Genomic DNA, 23349 nt, shown 5'->3' with positions numbered 1-23349 from the left:
AAAGGAAACAGTCAACAAAACTAAAAGGCAGCCTTTGGAATGAGAGAAGATACTTGTAAATGACATATCCAATAAAAGGTTAGTATCTAAAATATATGAAGAACTGATACAACTCAATCCCTTCCCCAAATAACCCCCCCCAAGTAAACAGAAGACATAAACAGACATTTTTCCAAAGAAGACATCCAGATGGCCAGAAAACACATGAAAAGGTGCTCAACATCACTCATAGTCAGGAAAATGCCCATCAAAACTGCAGTAAGATACCACCTCACACCTTTCAAAATACCTAAAATAAAAAAATGAGAACCACAAGTGTTGGTGAGGATGGAGAGAAAAGGGAATCTTCTTTCACTGTTTGTGGGAGTGCAAACTGGTGCAGCTGCTCTGGAGAATGGTATGGTGGTTCCTTAAAAAATGAATAATAAAACTACCTCACTATCCAGTAATGACACTACTGGGTATCTACCCAAAAAATACCAAAACACTAATTCAAAGGGATGCCTGTACTCATATGTTGATAGCAGCATTATTTACAATAGCCAAATTGTGGAAACAGCCCATGAAAAACTGGCATGTACACACACACACATACACACACACACTGGAATATTACTCAGCCATAAAAAAGAATGAAATCTTGCCATTTGCAGTGACATGGATATAACTGGAGAGTATTATGCTAAGTGAAAAAGGTCAGGGAAAGAAAAATACTGTATGTTATCACTGATATGTGGAATTTAAGAAACAAAACAAATGAGCAAAGGGGAAAAAAAGAGAGACAGACTAAGAAACAAACTCTAAACTGTAGAGAACAAAATGATGGTTATCTGATAGGAGGTATGTGTGGGGAGGGATAGGTCAAATAGGTGATGGGAATTAAGGAGTGCAGTTGTCATAATCAGTACTGGGTGATGTATGGAATTGTGGAAGCACTGTATTGCACACCTGAAACTTATATAACACTGTAAAATCTACACTAGAATTAAAATAAAAATAAAAACAATAAACAACCTAACTTTATACCTCAAGTAACTAGAAGAAGAATAAGCCCAAAGATAGCAGAAGGAAGGAAATAACAAAAAGGAGAGCAGAAATGAATGAAATAGAGATTTTTTAAAAAGTAGAAAATTTCAATGAAAATGAGAGTTGGTTTTTTGAAAAGATAAATGAAACTGACAAATATTTAACTAGACAAACCAGGAAAAAAAAGATACCAGACTCAAATAAAATTGGAAATGAAAGGGGAAATATTACAATTGATAACCACATACATACAAAGGATTATAAGAAGCCATAGTGAACAATTATATGACAACAAATTGGATAGCTTAGAAGAAATGCATAAACTTCTAGAAATATACAACGTGTCTCGGTCAAATCATGAACAAATAGAAAATGTGAACAGATAATAATGACGAGAGAGATTGAATCAATAATCAAAAATCTCCCAATGAAGTAATGTCCAGTACCAATGGTTTCACTGGTAAACTTCTACCAAACATTTGAAGAAGAATTAATGCCAATTTGTTCTTAAACTCAAACTTATCTCAGACACTTCCAAACTAATTTTACGTGGCCAACATTGACCTGACAAAGCCAGACAGGGACACTACAATAAAAGGTAACTACAGGCCAATATTCCTGGTGAACAAAATCCTCAACAGAATACAAGCAAACTGAATTCAACAATATCTTAAAAGGATCTTACATAATAACCAAGGAGGATTTTCCTCTGGAATAATGCAAGGATGGTTTATCATATGCAAATCAGTAAGTATTATATATTACTGAACAGAATGAAGGATATAAATCATATGATCTTCTCAATAAATGCAGAAAAGACATTTCACAGAATTCAACATTCTTTCATTATGAAAACTCAAGAAATTAGGTATAAAAGGAATGTACCTCAACATAATAAAAGCCTTACGTGATAAGCCCACAGGTAACATCACACTCCATGGTGAAAAATTAAAACATTTTCATCAAAGATCAGGAAGTATTCAAAGATGTACATTCTTACCACTTCTATTCAACATAGTATTGAAGGTCCTAACCAGATAATTTAGGCAAGAAAAAGAAAGGCATTCAAATTGGAAAGGAGGAAGCAAAATTGTTTTTAGAGATGACATGATATTATATATAGAAAACCTTAAAGACTCCACCAAATAAAACTGCTGAACAAATTCATTGAAGTTTCAGTATACAAAAATTATTTGCCTTTTTATGCACTAACTGAACTATCTGAAAAAGAAATTAAGAAAACAATCCCTTTTAACATGGCATCTAAAATACTTAGAAATGAATTTAGCCAAGTAGATGTAAGATCTGTACACTGAAAACTATAAGACATTGATGAAAGAAATCGAAGAAGACACAAATGGAAAGATACCTTGTGTTTGCAGATTGGACGAATTAATAGTGTTAAAATATTCATATTACCCAAAATATCTACAGGGTAAACCTGTCATTTGAAACAACACAGATGACTCTGGAAGACGTTATGCTAAGTGAAATAAGACACACACAGAAAGACAAATACTGCATGATCTCAGTGTATATGTGGAATCTAAAAGAGTCAAACCCAGGTCACCTGGATGGCTCAGTCATTTGAGTATCCAACTTCGGCTCAGGTAATTATCTTGTGGTCTGTGAGTTCAAGCCCATTTCAGGCTCTGTGCTGACAGCTCAGAGCCTGGAGTCTGCTTCAGATTCTGTCTCCCTCTCTCTGCCCTTCCCACACTCGTATTCTCTCTCTCTCTCTCTCTCTCTCTCTCTCACTCACACACACACACACACACACACACACACACACACACACACACACCCTCTGTTTCTCTTCTTTCTTCCCTCCCAAAAGCAAACATTTAGAAAAATTAAAAATAAGTTGAACTCCTAAAAACAGAGTAGAATGGTAGTTATCAGGGGGTTTGGGAATTGGGGGTATGTTGGTCAAAGGATACAAACTTTCAGTTTTTATTTTATTTTATTTTTTATTGTTTTATTTATTTTTGAGACAGAGAGAGACAGAGCATGAGAGGGGGAAGAACAGAGAGACAGGGAGACACAGATTCCAAAGCAGGCTCCAGGCTCTGAGCCATCAGCACAGAGCCCGATGCGGGGCTTGAACGCACGGACATGAGATCCTGACCTTAGCTGCAGTCGGATGTTTAACCGACTGAGCCACCCAGGCGCCCCAACAAACTTTCAGTTTTTAAATGAATAAGTTATAGAGACCTAAGTTACTTCATGATGCCTATAATTATAATTATGTATTGTGTACTTGGAATTTGCTAAGAGAATAATTCTTAGGTGTTTTTACCAAAAAGTAACTATTTTAGGTGGTAGATTTGTTAATTAGCTTGATTGTGGTGATTATTTCACAATGTATTCTTGTTTTACTCCATAAAATCAGGTACTGCAAAATAGAATGGCATTCTTGTTTGCTTTTAGAGGGCCTGTATTTCTTTACTGAGCAGATGTAAAATTACTTCAGAATTCTCTTCTATTGTTCTGTATCCTTGCCCTCATTTTCCAGTCATGCAGAATGTTTATTTTTAAACTCCCACTTCCAACCCTGGAGATGAATATAATCTTAATTCTAAATAGTCAAAGGCAGTGTTGGACCTACACAGCACAGCTGTTTCTAGTTGAAGAGTGTTTTATTCCATTTAGGTCCTAATGGCTCCTGTTCTTCATGGAAAAATGTGAAGCTTCTTGATAGAAGGTCCAAGGGACTCATCTACCTTACCTTGGTCTACATGAACAATCTCAATTTTCTTAGCTTAAAAAAAGTTATCCAGGTTTATTTCTGTTAGATTTTTTCCAATAGTGTCTTACACTGAAAACTTGTTGGTGCCTCAAAAGTAAAACAAAGTTTCTACAAAAACACAGTGGCATTTCATTATAATAGTGAAAACCTGGAAATCAGTGAGATATCCAACATTAAGAAAATCATTGTATATTAACTTAATTGAATATAAATATGCCTTAAACTGACAACTGTTGAGACTTCATAGTAACAGATTAATTTTTACAAAACAAAGTCCAATGGAAATAACAGAACACGAATCTCTAACATAAGCTATGATTAACATATTTGTCACCTCTTTTGGTGAGAACACTTAAGGTCCTATACCATACATTATTATCAGCTATAGTCACCATGTTATACATTGGATCTTCAGACATTTTTCATCTTATAACTGAAAATTTGTACTGTTTTACTAACCTTTCCCCATTTCCCCTACCCACTAGTCCCTCACAACCACTGTTGTACTCTGTTTCTATGAGTTTGACTGTTTTCAGATTCCACATATAAGTGAGCACATGAAATACTTGTCTCTGTCTGGCTTATTTCACCTAGTATACTACTCCTCCAGGTTCATCCATGTCATAAATGGCAGGATTTCCCTCTTTTTTATGGCTGAATAAGATTCCATCATATACACACATATTTTCTTTATCCGTTTTTCAGTAAATGGACACTTAGATTTTTTTTATACCTTGGCTAATTGTGAATATTGAACATGGGAGTACAAGTATCTCTTTCAGATAATAAAGTGGGATTGCTGGATTGTGTGGTAGTTCTAATTGTAAGTTTTTGAGAAACCTCCATACAGTTTTCCATGGTGATTCTACCATTTTACATGGTTACCAATATCATACAAGGTTTCCCTTTTCTCCACATCTTCAATAGCATTTGTTATCTCTTGCTTTTGGATGGTAGCAATTCTGATCATTGTGGTTTTGATTTGCATTTTCCAAATGATTAGTGATGTTGAGCACCTTTTCTTGTACCTAGTGACCATTTATATGTCTTCTTTGGAAAAATGTCTATTCAGATCCTTTGCCCATTTTTAAATTGAGTTTTTTTTAACTATTGAGTTGTATGTATTTGTATATTGATCCTCTATTGAATATGTGGTTTGCAAATATTTTCTCCCATTCCATAGGTTGCCTTTTACTTTTGTTGATGGTTTCTGTGAAATTTCTAATAGAGGGAAAGAAGACAGAATATTGATTGTCATTTTATCTATAACTTGTAGTGATCCAGATGGATCATAAAACTTACTTAACGAGAAATTGCTCAACTAGAGAGGGTGTTGTGGGTTTGTTGCCTAAAAAAGAAAATAAAACACTTTTTCATTTTTTTTCTAGAGGTGACTTAGAAAAATTAAGGTCAAATGTGGAGATATCTCTGTAATTTTTTATTTTTTTTAAACTTTAGGTACAAAATTATGCTGATGCCATAAACTGGTACCGTTATTCTCTGAGATTTTATGCAATCGATAAAACGGATCTGGACTTGGCCAAGCTGCAGAGAAATATGGCTTCCTGTTACCTGCATTTGAAACAACTTGATAAGGTCCTTTGACTTCTATATTTTTCAATGGCAGAAAATGTTATGTGCGGTGGCAGAGAGATAAAGTGTTGTGTGACATCTTGGCTACTAGGTTAGGATGTCTGAGAGTTCCTTCATATAAGATAAACTCAAATTGATATTTTCCTGATTGGGACTTCCCAGAAAGAATTTGAAAAACCATTTTTCCATTACTTAACTGGGGTTTTTTTTTTTGGCACCTTATTCTGAAGAGTAGTATGTCATTGGAACTTTTAAGCAAAGTCGTTTGCTGCTAACCATCTGCAACATTGTCCTTTGAAGCAGACTAAATTATAAGGCACACTTTTATGGGTCAAATATTCAGTGTGGGAAAATACTGGGATAAAATGGGCTTTTACTTACTGGGTTACCTGTTGCCTATACAACCACTATAGAAAATGTTTAGCATTTGATTATCAGGACAAAATTCTAGGAGGTGAATGAGAAAACAACTTATTTAAGGATAAACCATTCATACTTTCCAAAGCAATTGGGACATTTCTTACTTTGGGTATCATGTAGTATGCACATATTGGGGAAAGGTATTGGCTTATGGAAGAATATGTAAAAAGGACAAGTGTGGTCCCAGATAAAATATGAAGGCTTTTGTTGTTTTTCAGGTTTTAATGATAAGCTTAGGAGGAAATAAGTGGTTAAGGGTTGTAATTCCAGGCATTTTCATTGAGTTTTGTTTACTTTGAAGGGTTGTTTATTTGACTAAATACTTCAAATTTTCTTTCAAAAGAATATTTGTCATTTAGTTTGTATATTTAAAACTCTGTTTCTGGAACAGAAGTTGAAATGTTACTTAGTTCATGATATTTGAGCACAGGCTAGCATTTAAGCATTTTAGAAAGATAGTTGACTACTGTTTAATGTCCTGAAAAAATTATCACACAGATTTTGTTACCTAATTCATTGTATTTCTGCATAGGATACCATTAACTATTTCACAAAGATAGTTGCTTACTGCTTACTTAAAGACGAAAAGAGGGGGATAAGAAAGTTACCGTAAATTCTGTGATTTGTGTTGGCCTGGCAGATTGGGAAGGACCTGCAGCTGGAGCCACACATGCCATTTGTGGGGGATGGTTGCATTCTCACACCAAGGAAGTATATCTATTCAACTACCTAGTTGCCTTTGATTCAACCAAGCAGCTGGCATCAGGGTATCTTAATTGGCAAATAAACAGATCATGGCAAGGAAGAAAATCTAAGTATTGGAAATATTCTATAAGTTAGGCATGCAAATATTTGGTATCATATAAGCATATCAGTAGGGAACTGGTCTTCAGCCTTAGAGATTTGGATTCAAAGGCAGGACTCAAATCTTTGTGTAGCCAGACTAGAAAGAGCAAACGTAGAGTTCCAAACCTAAACAGACCAGAATATAAGGCTGTTTTTAAGAGTGGAGGTCAGGCATAGCAGGCCAGACTGGGATGCAGTCCCTAGGAGAATATGAAGTGAGTAGATACAGTCTTTCAAGACTTGAAGCAGTGCTTCTTTTTTTTTTTTTCCTTTAAATTAATGTATACCCAGTGTAGGGCTCAAACTCATGACACTGAGATCAAGAGTCACATGTTCCACCAATTAAGCAGCCAGGCACCTCGAAGCAGTGCTTCTTAAGTCTCTTCTAACAAATATCAAGTTTGACCCTAGAGCCTAATATAGGACATAGTCTATATTTTGGAGTTCAAATGGTATTGGTACTCAGAAGCAGAAGAAGAGGAGAGCAGGAAACCAGGCCCATCCTTATAGTGTATATTCAGTGTGTGATTATATCATTTAAGGCCAGATTTGTGGTGAAGCCAAAGGTTATTTTTTCAGTATGCCCAATATAATCTTGTTTCATTACTGGTAGTGTATTTTTCTTTCATCCTTTCTGTCATTAAAAAAAAATTATGTCTTTATTTTATTTTGAGAGAGAGACAGAGAGTGAGTGGGGGAGGGGCAGAGAGCTAGGGAGACACAGAATCTGAAGCAGACTCTAGGCTCTGAGCTGTCAGCACAGAGCCTGATGCAGGGCTCGAACCCACGGACTGTGAGATCATGACCTGAGCCAAAGTCGGACGCTTAACCGACTGAACCACCCAGGCGCCCCTTATCCTTCCTGTCTTGGACTTATACATTGATTTGGTACCCTCCATATGTAAGGAATATTCTCCTATGCACTAAGACAGAAAGGTGAAAAGAAGTAACACGATCTATTATAGTTTACTATCTTACTATTCCCACCTTGTTAATTTTCATCATATGCTTTCTTTCATTCCTTCCCTTGAGCTGTTTGAACGCTCCTCAGGAATTTATGAAACCATGTTTATTGGATCTGCTAAAATTTAACTTTTTTTTTTAGCTAGGCATTCAGTAAAACTGACTTTTGTTAACTTTCTGTCATATTCCTCACAATGGTGATTCCAGGATGTTTTGTCCTTGAGCCCCCATACCTTACCCTTCCCTTTATCAAAAAAACTTTTATCTTGTAAGTTTCTGAACTTGCAGCCACTAATATGAACCTCATCAACCTCTTTCTTTACTCATCCTATCTTCTTTCTTATCTCTTAGAAAGAACTTTCTTTGGAAACGTTTCCTACCAGTATCAACTTTAGCTCTTTAATATTTCTCTCTCAACTATTTCTTTCCCTGTCAATGCAATTATTTTTAAGTCTTTTTTATTCAAAAAGCTTTCTTCATTCTTGTCATCCTATTCAAATTACAGTTCTCTCTCTGTACTTTCTTTTTCACCAAACTTTTTAACCTAAAATTAGTGCTGATATTTTTTTAGTGTCCATTTATTAAAAAAATTTATTGACTGTCTATTATACATTAAGTAGTGTTGTGGGCATTGGAGTATAATAGTGAACAAAATCGACATAAACACCTATACCCATGGAGTTTATCATTCTACTAGGAGAGACAGACAACAAAGTGATGAATATCATGGTATATTATAGAGGTCAGCAAATTTTTTGTAACGAACCAGATAGTAAATATTTTAGGTTTTCTAGGCCATACAGCCTCTGTTGCAAATAGTCTATTCTGCTTTTGTACCTTGAAAGCAGTTGTAGACCACCTGTAAACAAATTGGCATGGTTGTGTTGTAATAAAACTTAATTATTTAGGAACACTAAAATTTGATTGCATATAATTTTCATGTGTCATAAAGTATTCTTCTTTGGAATTTTTTCAACCTTTCAGAAATATAAAACCCTTCTTAGCTTGTGGATTGTACAAAATTAGATGGTGGTCTCGAAGTGGTCCAAAGGCCATAGTTTGCTGACCCTATTATATTAAATAGTGGTAAGTGCTAAGGAGATACCTAAACAGGAAGGGGTGGCATTAAATGTTTTAGAAGAGGAATGAAGGGTTGAAATTTTAGAGAGTGGCCAAGGATGGCCTCAGTGAGAAGGTGGTTTTTGAATAGAGATCTGAGGAAGTGAGGGATCTAGCCATGTGGATATCTGAACAAACAGCATTCCAAATAGTGGGAATTCCAAGTGTAAAGGTTGTGTGGATAGTAGCATACCTGGGGTATTTGAGGGATAGCAAAAGGACTAGTGTGGCTCCAGCAGAGGTAATATTAGGAATAGTAGGAGCTGTGATCAGGCAGTAGTGGGGAAACAGATCACATGAGAAAGACATTGTAGTTCATTGTAATGATTTATGTCATTAACTCTGAGTGAGATGGGGAGCTACTGAGGGGCTTTGAGCAGAGAACCGACATGATCTGACTTGCATTTAAATGAGATCACTCTTACCACTGTGTTGAATAGACGAGGGTGGGTGTAAAGGTGGAAACAAGGAGGCCATTGAAATAACCAAGGCAAGAGATGAGGTGGCATGGACCAGGGTGGAAGAATTGTGGATGGGGATCAGATTCTGAATAGATTATAAAAGTAAGGATGATAAAATTCCCTGACATACCAAACGTAGGGTAGAAGAGAAAGAATAGACAAGGCTGACTCTAAGGTTTTTGGCCTTACTACCTACTCCCCACTTAATTTTTGCATCTATGATTCTATAAACTCTTTTGAAGACTGGTGACCTTTTAATGATCAGGTCTAATCTTTTGTCAGTACTTGTCCTCTGATCTCTCTAGCACAAAACAGTATAATTGTGTCAACCACTTCATCCTTATGGAAACTTTCTCTTTGGCTTCTGTGACATCTTATCTTAATCCTATTATTATTCTGATTATTCCTTCTCTATTTCTGTCATTGGCTCTTTTCACCAAATAAACATTGGTTGATGGAAAGTACTATGTTTATCCTGTTCACTGTTTTATCCCTAACACTCACAATCATGCTTGGTACATGGTAAGTTTTCAATAAACTTTTGTTGAATGAATTTATTCTCTGTTCTCTTCTGTTTTCTTCTGTACACTCTACCCTCAGCAATCTACCTTAGCTTCAACTCTTTATTCCCAAATCTATGTCTAGCCCTAATTTCTCTCAACAGTCACTTTCTACTGTCTTTGGGTATATTCATCCAGCTATCATCTAAGACTGAGATTTTAGATTCATGGATTCCTTCTCCTTTATTCATCACGTGCCACGTCTGATCAGTTTTACCTCTGCAGTATTTTTGCCAGCTGTCTCCTCTTCCATCTTTACCCCACTACTCTAATGCAAGCTTTTATCACCTCTGTGACTATTAGAATAATCTTTTAACCAATTACAGGGAGCCATTCAATAGTCTTCAGTGGCTCCCTATAAATAAAGACCAAATTCCTTAGTGCTGATGTCCTCCAGAATCCATAAATAACACCATTCTGTTTTATTTCCATTACATGCATACTGTGTTTAGCCTGCATTAGATGATTTGTAACTTCCTAACCATGATCTATGCTTTTCTAACTCTATACCCTTTTCGATGCTTCACCATTGCAAAATACCTCTTCTCTGCATCCCTACATATGAAATTTTCCTTTTCAGAGACTAGGTCCTAATGACAGTCTTAGCTTTATAAGGAAATTTCTGAGTCTTGCTCTTCCAGTAAAACTTTGTAACACTTCTGTTTATACCTAGGTACTTATGTTATGCCTTTTATTCTAGTTATTTATATACCTGATTGTCTTAACCTGGGGCCCGGGGACTGCTCGTCCGCCCGTCCGCTTCCACCTCAGGCTGGAGCGGCACTTGTGGGTGCCGCGGTGCACTAGCTCCCAGGTCCAGGCGCTCTTGTCCCCGGCTTTGAGCGCGCCTCCATCGTGGGTCCTTCACCTGAGGGAGGGAGAGAAAAACAGGGCAGGAGGGAGACGCCGAGAGTGAAGACAGCACACGGTTTCCGATCAAGCCTCTAGCTTCTTTATTCTTCTTCTCCTTTTCCTCCCAGAAAACATTGTCTCTTAAATAGCGATTTGGGGCGGGGAACTGACCCGGATCAGTTACCAGGTAAACAGAGTCAAATGCATATCAAAAGAAGCGCCCAGACTTGCCTTTGCAATGCTGGGGAGGGGAAGCTAGCACTGAATAATTCAAAATGCGGTTTTGATCTTTTGTGCACCTTGGCCACTCTACGTCTGGCCCAGCATGACCGACGCCAAAATTATTTTGACCAGGAAATGGCAATCTCCAGCCTCCAGATGCAAATCTTGTTTACTGGTTCACTCGCTGGAGAGTGATAATCCTTGCCTGAGGCAGCCAGAAAACTTGGCGGCTTCCTACACCTGACTTAGTCCCCTATTAGATTGCCACCTCCTTGAGTCAGGGACCATATCTTACCTTTATTTACCCTGATAGCTAGCATAGAGCCTAATGCATAGTGAACACTCATTATATTAAGAATAGTCATAGAGACTCAATAAATACCTGTCAATTTCTTGTGATGAAAGGAATTGCTCTTGTTTATGCTATTTCTGTCTTTGCTACTGTGGATAATTAGAAACTAAAAGTGATCAAGATCTCTGCTTGATTATCAGAACTGAAGGAGATTGTATTACTTTAGAAATCACCCCATTATTGCTTTCTATAGCTCATTTCTTTTCCTTTGGGAAGAGGGAAAACATTTTGTTTTATTTTTCTTTAAAATGAAATACTAAATCATATTTCAGAAGTTACTTTGGGTGGGTCATAGTAGTTGGAGACTACAATACATTCCTCTAAACTCTTCGTAGATTATGTTACGATTTCGTAGTTCATACATTTAGCAACATCCTTTTGAGAGAACCATTCTAAATATAGGTTATTTCTTTGGTTTAATTTGAAGTCATATAAATATATATTTTTCAATGCCATTATCCATTGAGTATCTCCAGTACTTTAAGACAATATTAAACTATGTAGTTTCATAGACATCAACTCTGCCTTTCAGAATTTTATAGTACCTTAAGTCCAGCATCTTAATTTTATTATATTAATTTTGAAAAATTTTAAGTGGTTTGTGTAAGTCATAGGCTTGAATAGACAGACTTAGTGGGTCTAAGTATAGGAGCAATTGATCACAACTTGATATAATGGGATTTTGTTGTAAATCATAACAAAACCTTAATTTTCATTAAGAGATGGATAATGGATTGTTTTGGTGATAGTGGTAAATGGTAAGATTCAACTGAGCATTCTTTAACTCAGTGCAGAAATCTCATCCTCAGTTTACAACTGCAATTTAGCTACATGAAATATCATTAGTACTACTCTAGATTGATGAAATTACAGCACAATCTCAAAACACAGTGTGGCTTATGATAAGACTTACAAGTTACAAGACAAGACTGTTTTTAGAATATTTATATAACCTAAAGTAAAAACAACCACATCTCATGTGTTGGTTTTACATTGGTTCTATTTAGTATATGGAGATCTAAAAATCATGCCTTTCCATTGTAGGACTGAAAATGACCTTGTAATCAGAAGAAATAAACTAGTAACATTCACTAGGTGGCACTGTGGCCTTTGTTTTTTATTGTAATAGTTTGTCATTGATTTTGTGATGCTTTGGCAGGTACAGCCTTTCCCACAAATTTATCTGTATGAATATAAAAGAAAACACTTAAGTAAAAATGAGACAAAGGTCAGTTGTAGCTCTTTCTTGATACAGTTATACCATAAAAATAATGTAATTGAGTTTCAAGTCAACAAATATTTATTGAATGCCTCATTTGTTCCTGGTATTATAGAATAAGTAGAATACATGATCCTTTCTTTAGATCAGCTTAAAATATTACTGTAGAAACAAAATTTACATGTACAACATAATTACAAAGTAATACAAGTATACAGTCAAATATCAAATAGTGTGGCATATATATATTATATGAATTTAGAATCTGACTATGTAGATGAGGCCTTATGATTACTGACTGAACGTACATATGACCTAAAGCTGAAAAGAGTAATTAATATGTTAGAAGACAGAGTCAGATAAATAATCAGACCTCAACAGGCTGAAATGATGAGCCCATTTGAACAAGATACAGAGCCAGCTATGGGAATAACAAAATATCCCATACTTGGATTCCCCCAAAACAACTGTACAAGAACAGAATAGATGAAACTTACCGGTAGCACATGGAAAAAGACTTACTGTTTTTAGTTGAGTGTAAGCTTGACATAAACCAATAATGCTAAGGAAATTAATTCAAATTAAGTTGTATCAATAGAAATGTGAAGGAATGATAATCACCCTGTATTCTGCTCTCGTTATAGCATACTTGCCATAGTGACTAGGGGGCAATGCTTTTGAAGGATGATTTTGACAAACTCTCAAGTGCCAAGGGGTAGGCACTCAGGATGGTGAGACCAGTCAAACCATCTTATTTATTTAAAAAAAATTTTTTTAACATTTATTTATTTTTGAGAGACAGAGACAGATCATGAGCAGGGGAGGGGCAGAGAGAGAGAGGGAGACACAGAACAGGAAGCAGGCTCCAGGCTCTGAGCTGTCAGCACAGAGCCCGACGCGGGGCTCGAACCCACGAACATGAGATCTGACCTGAGCCGAAGCCGGATGCTCAACCGACTGAGCCACCCAGACGCCCCAAACCATCTTATTTAAAGAATGGTTAAAGTAGATAAGGATTTTAAATTTGGAAAGTAGAAGATTTAGAAGCTATTATGTATAGCTTCCTGCTAATATTTGAATGACTGTCAAGGATCAAAAGAATTATATTTATTCCATGCATATTTTCATGAGTGAGACATACAGGGAGTAAGACTTCAGGTCATCATAAGGAAACTCTGTCTAATGATTAGACCTGTCCAAAACTGAAGTGGATTTTCTTAAAATATAGTAAATTCCCTCTCCCTGAAAGTATTTAAGCAGAGACTGAATGACTGACTACATGGTGTGAATGTTAGAAAGAAGATTCAAGTATCAGAAGAATTTTTTTGACTAAGAGAATTTTGAGGTCTCTTCCAACCATATTGGTCTCAGATACTTTAATCTGGTAAAATCTGTAGTAGGCAAGGAGGTTCTTTTGGAGTTCAGAAGTTCAAAGATTATTGAATTTTTTAAAACCAAAAAGGCCCTTACAAATCATTATTAATTTACTTTAAAAGTGGAATTTGTTGAAGTATAATTTACACTAAAAACCACCCCAGTGAACCCACTACCTCAATCTAGTTATGCAGTATTTTCACTACCTCAAAAGATTCCCAGTGCTCCTTCCAAGTCAGTGCCTATCTACACTCTCAGCCCAGGCAGTGACTAATAAACTATTCATCACTATTGATTAGATTTATTTATAGATTGATCTAGATTTATAAAATTTCATATACATGTAATCATACAGTATGTACTTTTTTTTGGTCTAGCTTCTTTCAGTCAGCATGTTTTTTTAAATTAATTTATTTTTTTTTAATTTATAGTTTATTGTCAAGTTGGATTCTGTATAACACCCAGTGCTCTTCCCCACAAGTGCCCTCTTCCATGACCATCACCTCGCTTCCCCTTTCACCCTCCCCCTTCAGCCCTCAGTTTGTTTTCAGTATTCAAGAGTCTCTCATGATTTGTCTCCCTCCCTCTCCCCAACTCTTTTTCCCCCTTCCCCTCCCCATGGTCCTCTGTTAAGTTTCTCCTGTTAGACCTATGAGTGAAAACATATGGTATCTGTCCTCCTCTGCCTGAGTTATTTCACTTAGCATGACACACACCCTCGAGGTCCATCCACTTTGCTTTGATTTCCTTCTTTCTCATTGCCATGTAGTATTCCATTGTGTATATGAACCACATCTTTTTTTCTAATTTATAGTTTATTGTCAAGTTGAAACCACGTCTTCTTGATCCATTCATCAATTGATGGACATTTAGGCTCTTTCCGTGATTTGGCTATTGTAGAAAGTGCCGCTATGAACATTGGGGTACATGTGCTCCTATGCATCAGCACTTCTGTATCCCCTGGGTAAATCCCCAGCAGTGCTATTGCTGGGTCCTAGGGGAGTTCTACTGATAGTTTTTTGAGGAACCTCCACACTATTTTCCAGGGCGGCTGTACCAGCTTACATTGCCACCAACAGTGTAGGAGGGTGCCCGTTTCTCCACATCCTCGCCAGCATCTATAATCTCCTGATTTGTTCATTTTAGCGACTCTGACCAGTGTGAGGTGGTATCTCAGTGTGGTTTTGATGTGTATTTCCCTGATGATGAGTGACGCTGGTCATCATTTCATGTGCCTGTTGGCCATCTGGATGTCCTCTTTGGAGAAGTGTCTATTCATGTCTTCTACCCATTTCTTCACTGGATTATTTGTTTTTCAGGTGTGGGGTTTGGTTAGTTCCTTGTATATTTTGGATACTAGCCCTTTATCTGATATGCCATTTGCAACTATCTTTTCCCATTCTGTCGGTTGCCTATTAGTTTTCTTGATTGTTTCCTTTGCCTTGCAGAAGCTTTTTATCTTGATGAGGTCTGAATAGTTCATTTTTGCTCTTGATTCCCTTGCCTTTGGGGATGTGTTGAGTAGGAAATTGTTGCAGTTGAGGTCAAGGAGGCTGTTTCCTCAGTCAGTGTAATGTTTTAGAGAATCACTCATGTTGTTACATATATCAGTAGATTGTTTCTTATTATTTCCTGAGTAGTATTCCATGGATATACCGCAATTTGTTTATCCATTCATCTATTGACAGACATTTTGGTTGTTTCCAGTTTGAGGTTATTATGAATAATACAACTATGAACATTCAAGGTAGAAGTCTCTGTATTGATAATGTGTTTTGATTTCTCTGGGGAAGTATCCAGAAGTGGAATTGCTGATTTATGTGGTAACAATATTTTTAAGCTTATCAGAAACCACCAAAGTGCTTTCCAAATGAGGTGTATCATTTTACATTCCTGCCGTCAGTGGATGAAGGTGCCAGTTCATCCACATCCTTGTTAACATACGGTACTTTCAACATTTTAATTTCAATAATTCTAGTATAGTTTTAGCTGTTTTTAGACCTATGATCTATTTTGAGTGTGTGTATTTGTGTGTGTGCATGTAAAGAAGAGAGAGACAGAGATAAAGGTTAAGGTTCATTTTTCCCTCATGTAGATATCACATTCTTTTAGTACCAGTATTGAAAGACTGTCCTTACCCAATTGAATTATCTTGGCACCTTTGTCAAATATCCGGTGATCATAAGTATTGGGATCTGCTTCTGTACTCTGTTCTGTTGATTCCATTGATTTCTTTGTATATATATATCCTTATGCTAATACCTCACTGTCTTGATTATTGTTGTATTACAGTAAGTCTTCAAATCCAGCTGGTAAGTCATCAGTTTGTTCTTTTTTAGAATTCTTTATATTCTTTATATACAAATTGTAAAATCAGCTTATTAATTACTACAAAAATGTCTGATGGGATTTTTTTATTGGGATTGCATTGAGTCTTTAGGTTACTTTAAGAAACAGTTAATATCTTAACGGAATTGTATTCAAATGCATTAACACAGCATAACATTGTATTTATTTAGGTCTTCTTTAATTTTTTTCATCATTCATAGTTTCCAGAAAAAGAAACTTGCCCATAATTTGCTAACCTTATCTCAGAGAATCCATGTTTTTGATGATATAGCAAATGGTCTTACTTTAATTATTTCAGTTTCCAATTGTTCATTGCTAGCATATAGGAATATAATTGATTTTTTAAATTATGGTAAAATGTACCATCTAAACCATTTAAAGTGTATAGTTCTGTGGTATTAAATACATACACAATATTCTGCATCCATCTCCAAAAGTTTTTATCATGCAAAACTGAAACTTTGTGCCCATTAAACAATAACTCCTTGATTCCTTCTGTTTCTATGGTTTTGACTACTTCAGCTACCTCATATAAGTGGGATCATACAATATTTGTTCATTTGTAACTGGCTTATATCACACAGTGTGATGTCCTCAAGGTTCATCTGTGATGTAGAATGTAACAGAATTCCATAACTTTTTAAGACTCAATGATATTCCACTGTATGTGTATACCACCTTTTGTCTATCCATTTATGTGTTGGTGAACCCTTGGGTTCCTTCCACCTTTTTTTTAATGTTTATTTTTGAGAGACAGACAGACTGTGAGTGGGGGAGGGGCAGAGAAGCAGAGGGTGGGGGGAGACACAGAATCTGAAGCAGGCTCCAGACTGTCAAGCACAGAGCCTGATGTGGGGCTCGAACCAATAAACTGTGAAATCATAACCCAAGCTAAAGTCGGACACTTAACTGACTGAGCCACCCAGGCGCCGCAGTTGCTTCCACCTTTTAGCTTTTGTGAATAAAATTTCTATGAACTAGATATACAAGTATCTGAGTCCCTTCTTTCAGTCCTTCTGTATATATACTTAGGAGTAAAATTGCAGGATTATATAGTAATTCTATGTTTAACATTTTGAGGAACAGCTGCTATTTTACATGATGGCTGTGTCATTTTACATTCTCACCTGAAAGCAGATGTGTCCCAGTTTCTCCACATCCTGATCAATTTCTAGTTTTTTGATAATAGCCATCCTAATGGGTATGAAGTGGTCTCTTGTATTTTGATTTGCATTTCCCTAAATGAGCACTGATGTTGAGCATCTTTTCATGTACTTATTGGCCATTTGTATATTTTCTTTGGAGAAATTCCAAGAGTTTCTGCCTATTTTCTAATTGGATTATTTATTTTTTAGTTGCTGAGTTGTAGGAGTTCTTTATGTATTCTGGATATTAATTTATCATCACGATATGATTTGTAAATATTTTCTCCCATTCTATGGATTGTCCCTTCCCTTCACTTTCTTGAATAGTGGCCTTCGAAGCACAAACATTTTGTAACTCTGATGAAGTCCAAGTATCTATTTTTAAGTTTAGAGTCATATCCAAGAAATCACCACCACATCCAATGTCATGATTTCCTCCTACACTGTCTTCTAAGACTTATAATTTCAGCTTTTACATGTAGATCTTTGATCCATTTTTAGTTACTTTTTATATATGGGATACAGTAAAGATCTGACTTCATTCATTTCCATGTGAATATCCTATTTCCCAGCATGATTTTTTGAAAAGACTGTCCTTCCACTGACTGGTCTTAGCAGCCTGATAAAAAATTATTTGAGCATATATATGAGGGGTTATATCTGGGATTTTTATTCTAAATAATTGACCTCTATATCTGTCCTTATGCAAGTGCCACACTGTTTTGATTACTGTAGCGTTGTACTAAGTTTAGAAATTAGTAGGTGTGAATCTTTCAAGTTTGTTCATTTTTCTAAGATTTTTTTTGATTACTCAGAGTCCCTTAAGATTATATATGAATTTTAGAATGAGTTTTCTATTTCTACACAAAACAAATGGCATTAAGCTTTTCTTAGGGATTTCATCGAATCTGTAGATCACTTTGGTTGTCTTCTATTTTTAATGTTTGTCTTTAATTGTGGTAGAATACATATAATCTTTAATTCTATTTAACTTTAAAATTTTCCTCCCTTTAAATTTTAAAATATTTCCTATGTTCTTGTAGCATTATTGACTGTATTTATTACTCTCATATTTCTTTTTGTCAGTCTTCATATCTGAAGTAACTTCTAAATTTTTCTGAGATCTAATACCTCATTTCTAATTTTTTCTAATTCTGATTTTATGCCATTCTCTTATGTCTTGTATCATTTTAATATTTTTAAATCTCATTTTGAAATGGTTGTAGTTTTGACCTTTTATGATTGAAGTATAATTAACATACATTGTCATATTAGCTTCTGGTATACAACATATTCAGTCAGCAGTTCTGTTCTTATTCAGTGCTGACCATGATAAGTGTAGATGCCATCTGTCACCATATATATTACAGACCATATTACCTATGCTGTCCTTTTCATCACCATGACTGTTTTGATTACTATAGCTTTGTGGTATCTCTTGATATCTGAAATTGTGAAACCTCCAGCTTTGAGCTTTCTTAAGATTGTTTTGGGGGCGCCTGAGTGGCTCAATTGGCTAAGCATCTGACTTTGGCTTGGGTCATGGTTTTGTGGTTTGTGGGTTTGAGCCTCACGTTGGGCTCTGTGCTGAAAGATCAGAGCCTAGAGCCTGCTTAAGATTCTGTGTCTCCCTCTCTCTCTCTGCCCCTCCCTCTCCCACACTTGTGTGCTTGCTCTCTCTGTCTCTCTCTCTCTCTCTGAAAATAAAATAAACACTAAAAAAATTAAAGATAAATTTTGGATATTTGGAATCTGGTTCTGTACAAAATTTAAGATTATTTGTTCTAATTCTGTGAAAAATGCTATTGGTGTTTTAATGAAGGATGGCATTGAATATGTAGATTACTTTGGATAGTATGCACATTTTAATATTAGTTCTTAATATTAATTCTTCCAATCTGTGAGTGGGGTATATCTTTTCTTTTGTCTTCTTTTTTTATGTAATAAATAGTTTAAGTGATGGCAGTGAGGAAAAGCAGGCTTAAATAGAGGAAGAAGAAGGTGTTTTCAAAGGGTTTAGAGGTTCTTTACCTGATCTAATATGGCTTCAAAAATTTTAACCCTAAAATTTTTTTTAATATAATTTATTGTCAAGTTGGCTAACATACACTGTATACAGTGTGCTTTTGGTTTTGGAGGTAGATTACTGTGATTCATCACTTACATGTGACACCCAGTGCTCATCCCAACAAGTGCCCTGCTCAGTGCCCATCACACATTTTCCCCTCTCCGCTGCCCCTTCCACCAACCCTCAATTTGTTCTTTATTTTAAAGCGTTTCTTACGGTTTGCCTCCCTCCCTCTCTGTTTGTAACTCTTTTTCCCCCTTTCCTTTCCCTATGGTCTTCTATTAAGTTTCTAAAGTTCCACATATGAGTCTTCCTCTGACTGACTTATTTCACTTAGCATAATACCCTCCAGTTCCATCCATTCTTTCTCATTGCCAAGTAGGATTCCATTGTATATATAAACCACGTCTTCTTTATCCATTCGTCAGTTACTGGGAATTTAGGCTCTCTCCATAAATTGACTATTGTTGAAAGCACTGCTATAAACATTGGGGTACATGTGTCCCTGTGAATCAGCACTCCTCTATCCTTTGGTTAAATTCCTAGTAGTGCTATTGCTGGGTCGTAGGGTAGTTTTATTTTTAATTTTTTGAGGAACCTCCACACTGTTTTCCAGAGTGGCTCCAACAGTTAGCATTCCCACCTACAGTTCAAGAGGGTTCCTGTTTCTCCACATCCTCGCCATTTGTCTTCTTTGATTCCTTTCATCAGTGTTTTATAGATTTAGAGCATAGGTCTTTCTTTCACCTCCTTGGTTAAATTTATCCCTAGATGTATTTTACTCTTTTTAGTGCAATTACAAATGGAGTTTTTTAAAGACTATATTAAATTCTAATTAGTTAACATACAGTGTAATATTATTTTCAGGTGTATAATATAGTGATTCAACACTTCCATACTACAACCATTGCTCATCACAAATACATTCCTTAATCCCCATCACCTATTTGACCCATCTCCTACCCGCCTCCCATTGGTAACCATCAGTTTGTTCTCCATAGTTAAGAGTCTGTGTTTTGGTTTGTCTCCCTCTCTTTTATTCCCTTTGCCCATTTGTTTTATTTCTTAAATTCCACATATGAGTGAAATCATATAGTATTTGTCTTTCTGTGACTTCCTTCATTTAGTGTGACTGTCTCTACCATCGTCCATGTTGTTGTACATGAAAGATTTCATTCTTTTTTAAGTTTATTTACTGATTTTGAGAGAGAGAGCGCGCGCGAGCGAGTGAGAGAGCCAGGAGAGGGGCAGAGAGAGAGGGAGAGAATTCCCAAGCAGGCTCCATGCTCAGTACAGAGCCCGATGTGGGGCTTAATCCCATGAACCATGAGATCATGACCTAAGCTAAAATCAAGAGTCACTCTTAACTGACTGAGCCACCTAGGTGTCCCAAGATTTCATTCTTTTTTATGGCTGAGTAATATTTCATTATATTTACACACAGACACTACCACATCTTTATCCATTCATCAATTGGTGGATTGATGGGTTCTTACCATAATTTGGCTATTGTAGATAAGGCTGCTATAAACATTGGGGTGCATGTATCCTTTTGAATCAGTATTTTTATATCCTTTGGGTAAATACCTAGTAGACTAATTGCTAGATCGTAGGACAGTTCTATTTTCAACTTCTTTAAGAACCTCCATACTGTTTTCCAGAATGCCTGCACCAGTTTGCATTTCCACCAATAGTGCAAGAAGGGTCTCCTTTCTTCACATCCTGTCCAGCACCTATTATTACTTATGTTGTTGATTTTAGACATTGTGACTGGTATGACATCATATCTCATTGTATTGTTTTTGGTCTTATCATTGACTAATTTTAATAAACTTAAAAAGTTATATCATTTCTTTCATTGTTTGAACATTATATTTCCCTTTTTTGTTTCAAATTTTTATTTAAATTCTAGTTAACATATAGTGTAATACTGGTTTTAGAAGTAGAATATAGTGATTCATCACTTACATATAATACCCAGTGCCCCACAGAACAAGTGCCCTCCTTAATACCCATCACCCATTTAGCTCATCCCCCACCCATATCCCTCTATTAACCCTCAGTTTGTTCTCTATAGTTAAGTCTCTTAAGGTTTCCTTCCCTCTTTTTTCCCCTTTGTTCATCTGTTTTCTTAAACTCCACATACGAGTGAAATCATATGTTATTTGTCTTTCTCTGACTTATTTCACTTAGCATCATACACTCTAGCTCCATTCACGTTGTTGCAAATGGCAAGATTTTGTTCTTTTTGATGGCTGAGTTATATTCCATAGCATGTATATATATGTGTGTGTGTGTATATACACACACACACCACATCTTCTTTATCCATTCATCAGTCAGTGGACATTTGGGCTCTTTCCATAGTTTGGCTGTTGTTGATAAGGCTGCTATAAATATTGGGGTGCATGTCCCTCACTGAATCAATATTTTTGTACCATTTGGGCAAATACTTAGTAGTGCAATTGCTGGATTGTAGGGTAGTTCTGTTTTTTTGTGTTTTTTTTTTTTTACCAAATATTGCATTTCACTTTATTTATTTTTTCCTTATTTTTTTAATAGTTTATTTTCAAACTGGTTTCCATGTACCATCCAGTGCTTTTCCCCACAAGTGCCTCCAACCATGACCATCACTCCCTTCCCTCCTTCCCCCTCCCACTTCAGTTAAGAGAGAGTGAGAGAGTGCATGGGGGAGGGCTAGAGAGAGACAGAGACAGGATCTGAACTGGGCTTCCCACTGACAGCAGAAAGCCTGATGCAGGGCTCGAATTCATGAATTGTGAAATCATGACCTGAGCCAAAGTCAAATGCTTAACTGACTGAGCTGCCCAGGTGCTCTGGGTAGTTCTATTTTAATTTTTTGATGAATCTCCATACTGTTTCACACAGTGGCTACACCAATGTGCATTCCCACCAAAAGTGTAAGAGATTTCCCCTTTCTCTGCATCCTTGCCAACATCTGTTGTTTTCTGTGTTGATAATTTTAGCCATTCCCACAGGTATGAGGTGCTATCTCATTTTGGTTTTGATTTGTATTTCCTTGATGATGAATGATGTTGAGCATCTTTTCATGTGTCTGTTGGCCATCTGTGTGTCTTTTTTGGAAATATGTCTATTCATGTCTTCTGCACATTTTTAAAAATTGGATTATTTGTTTTAGTGGTGCTAAGTTTTATAAATTCTTTGTATATTTTAGCTACTAACCTTTTATCAACTATGTCATTTGCAAATATCTTCTCTCATTCCATAAGTTGCCTTTTAGTTCTGTTAATTGTTTCCTTCACTGTGCAGAAGATTTTTATTTGATGTAGTCCCAATAGGTTTATTTTTCCTTTTCTATCCCTTGTAGTGGGTACATATCTAGAAAGAGGTTGCTGCCTGTAATCTCCTCTAGGATTTTTATAGTTGCAGGTCTGACATTTAGATCTTTAATTCATTTTGATTTTATTTTTATGATATTGTAAGAAGTGACCCAGTTTCATCTTTTTACATGTTGCTGTCCAGTTTTCCCAACACCATTTGTTAAAGAGACTGTCATTTTCCATTGGATATCCTTTCCTGTTTTGTTAAAGATTAGTTTAGTTGTGCATTCATTTCTGGGTTTTCTATTCTGTTCCATTAATCTGTGTGTCTATTTTGTGCCAGTACCATACTGTCTTGATGACTACAGCTTTGTAATATAACTTGAAATCTGGAATTGTGATACCTCTAAGCTTTGCTTTTCTTTTTCAAGGTTGCTTTGGCTATTCGCTGTCTTTTGTGATTCCATACAAATTTTAGAATTGTTCTATCTATTAGAAAAATACTAGTGGATTGCATTAAATATGTAGACTGTTTTGGGTGATATATACATTTTAACAATATTTATTCTTCCAATCCACAAACATGAATGTCTTTCCATTTCTTTGCGTCATTACTGATGGACTAGTGTTCCATAGCTTTCAGAGTATGTCTTTTACTTTTTTGGTTAAGTTTATTACTAGGTCTCTTATGATTTTTGGTGTAATAGTAAATGGGATCTATTCTTTGAT

General features: G+C 36.0%; 1 protein-coding gene across 1 annotated transcript in view; it reads left to right on the top strand.

Annotated features, from left to right (window-relative positions):
• Nucleotides 1-23349, top strand: part of TEX11 (testis expressed 11) — a 229182-nt gene that overhangs the window by 98844 nt on the left and 106989 nt on the right. The window contains exon 15 of the mRNA XM_029929661.1: nt 5234-5371. Within this exon, the coding sequence (XP_029785521.1) occupies nt 5234-5371 (138 nt within the window). The remainder of the gene's footprint in view (nt 1-5233; nt 5372-23349) is intronic.

Source organism: Suricata suricatta, chromosome X (assembly GCF_006229205.1).
Source record: "Suricata suricatta isolate VVHF042 chromosome X, meerkat_22Aug2017_6uvM2_HiC, whole genome shotgun sequence".
Taxonomy (NCBI): Eukaryota; Metazoa; Chordata; class Mammalia; order Carnivora; family Herpestidae; genus Suricata; species Suricata suricatta.
This window is presented reverse-complemented; position numbering and strand designations above follow the sequence as displayed.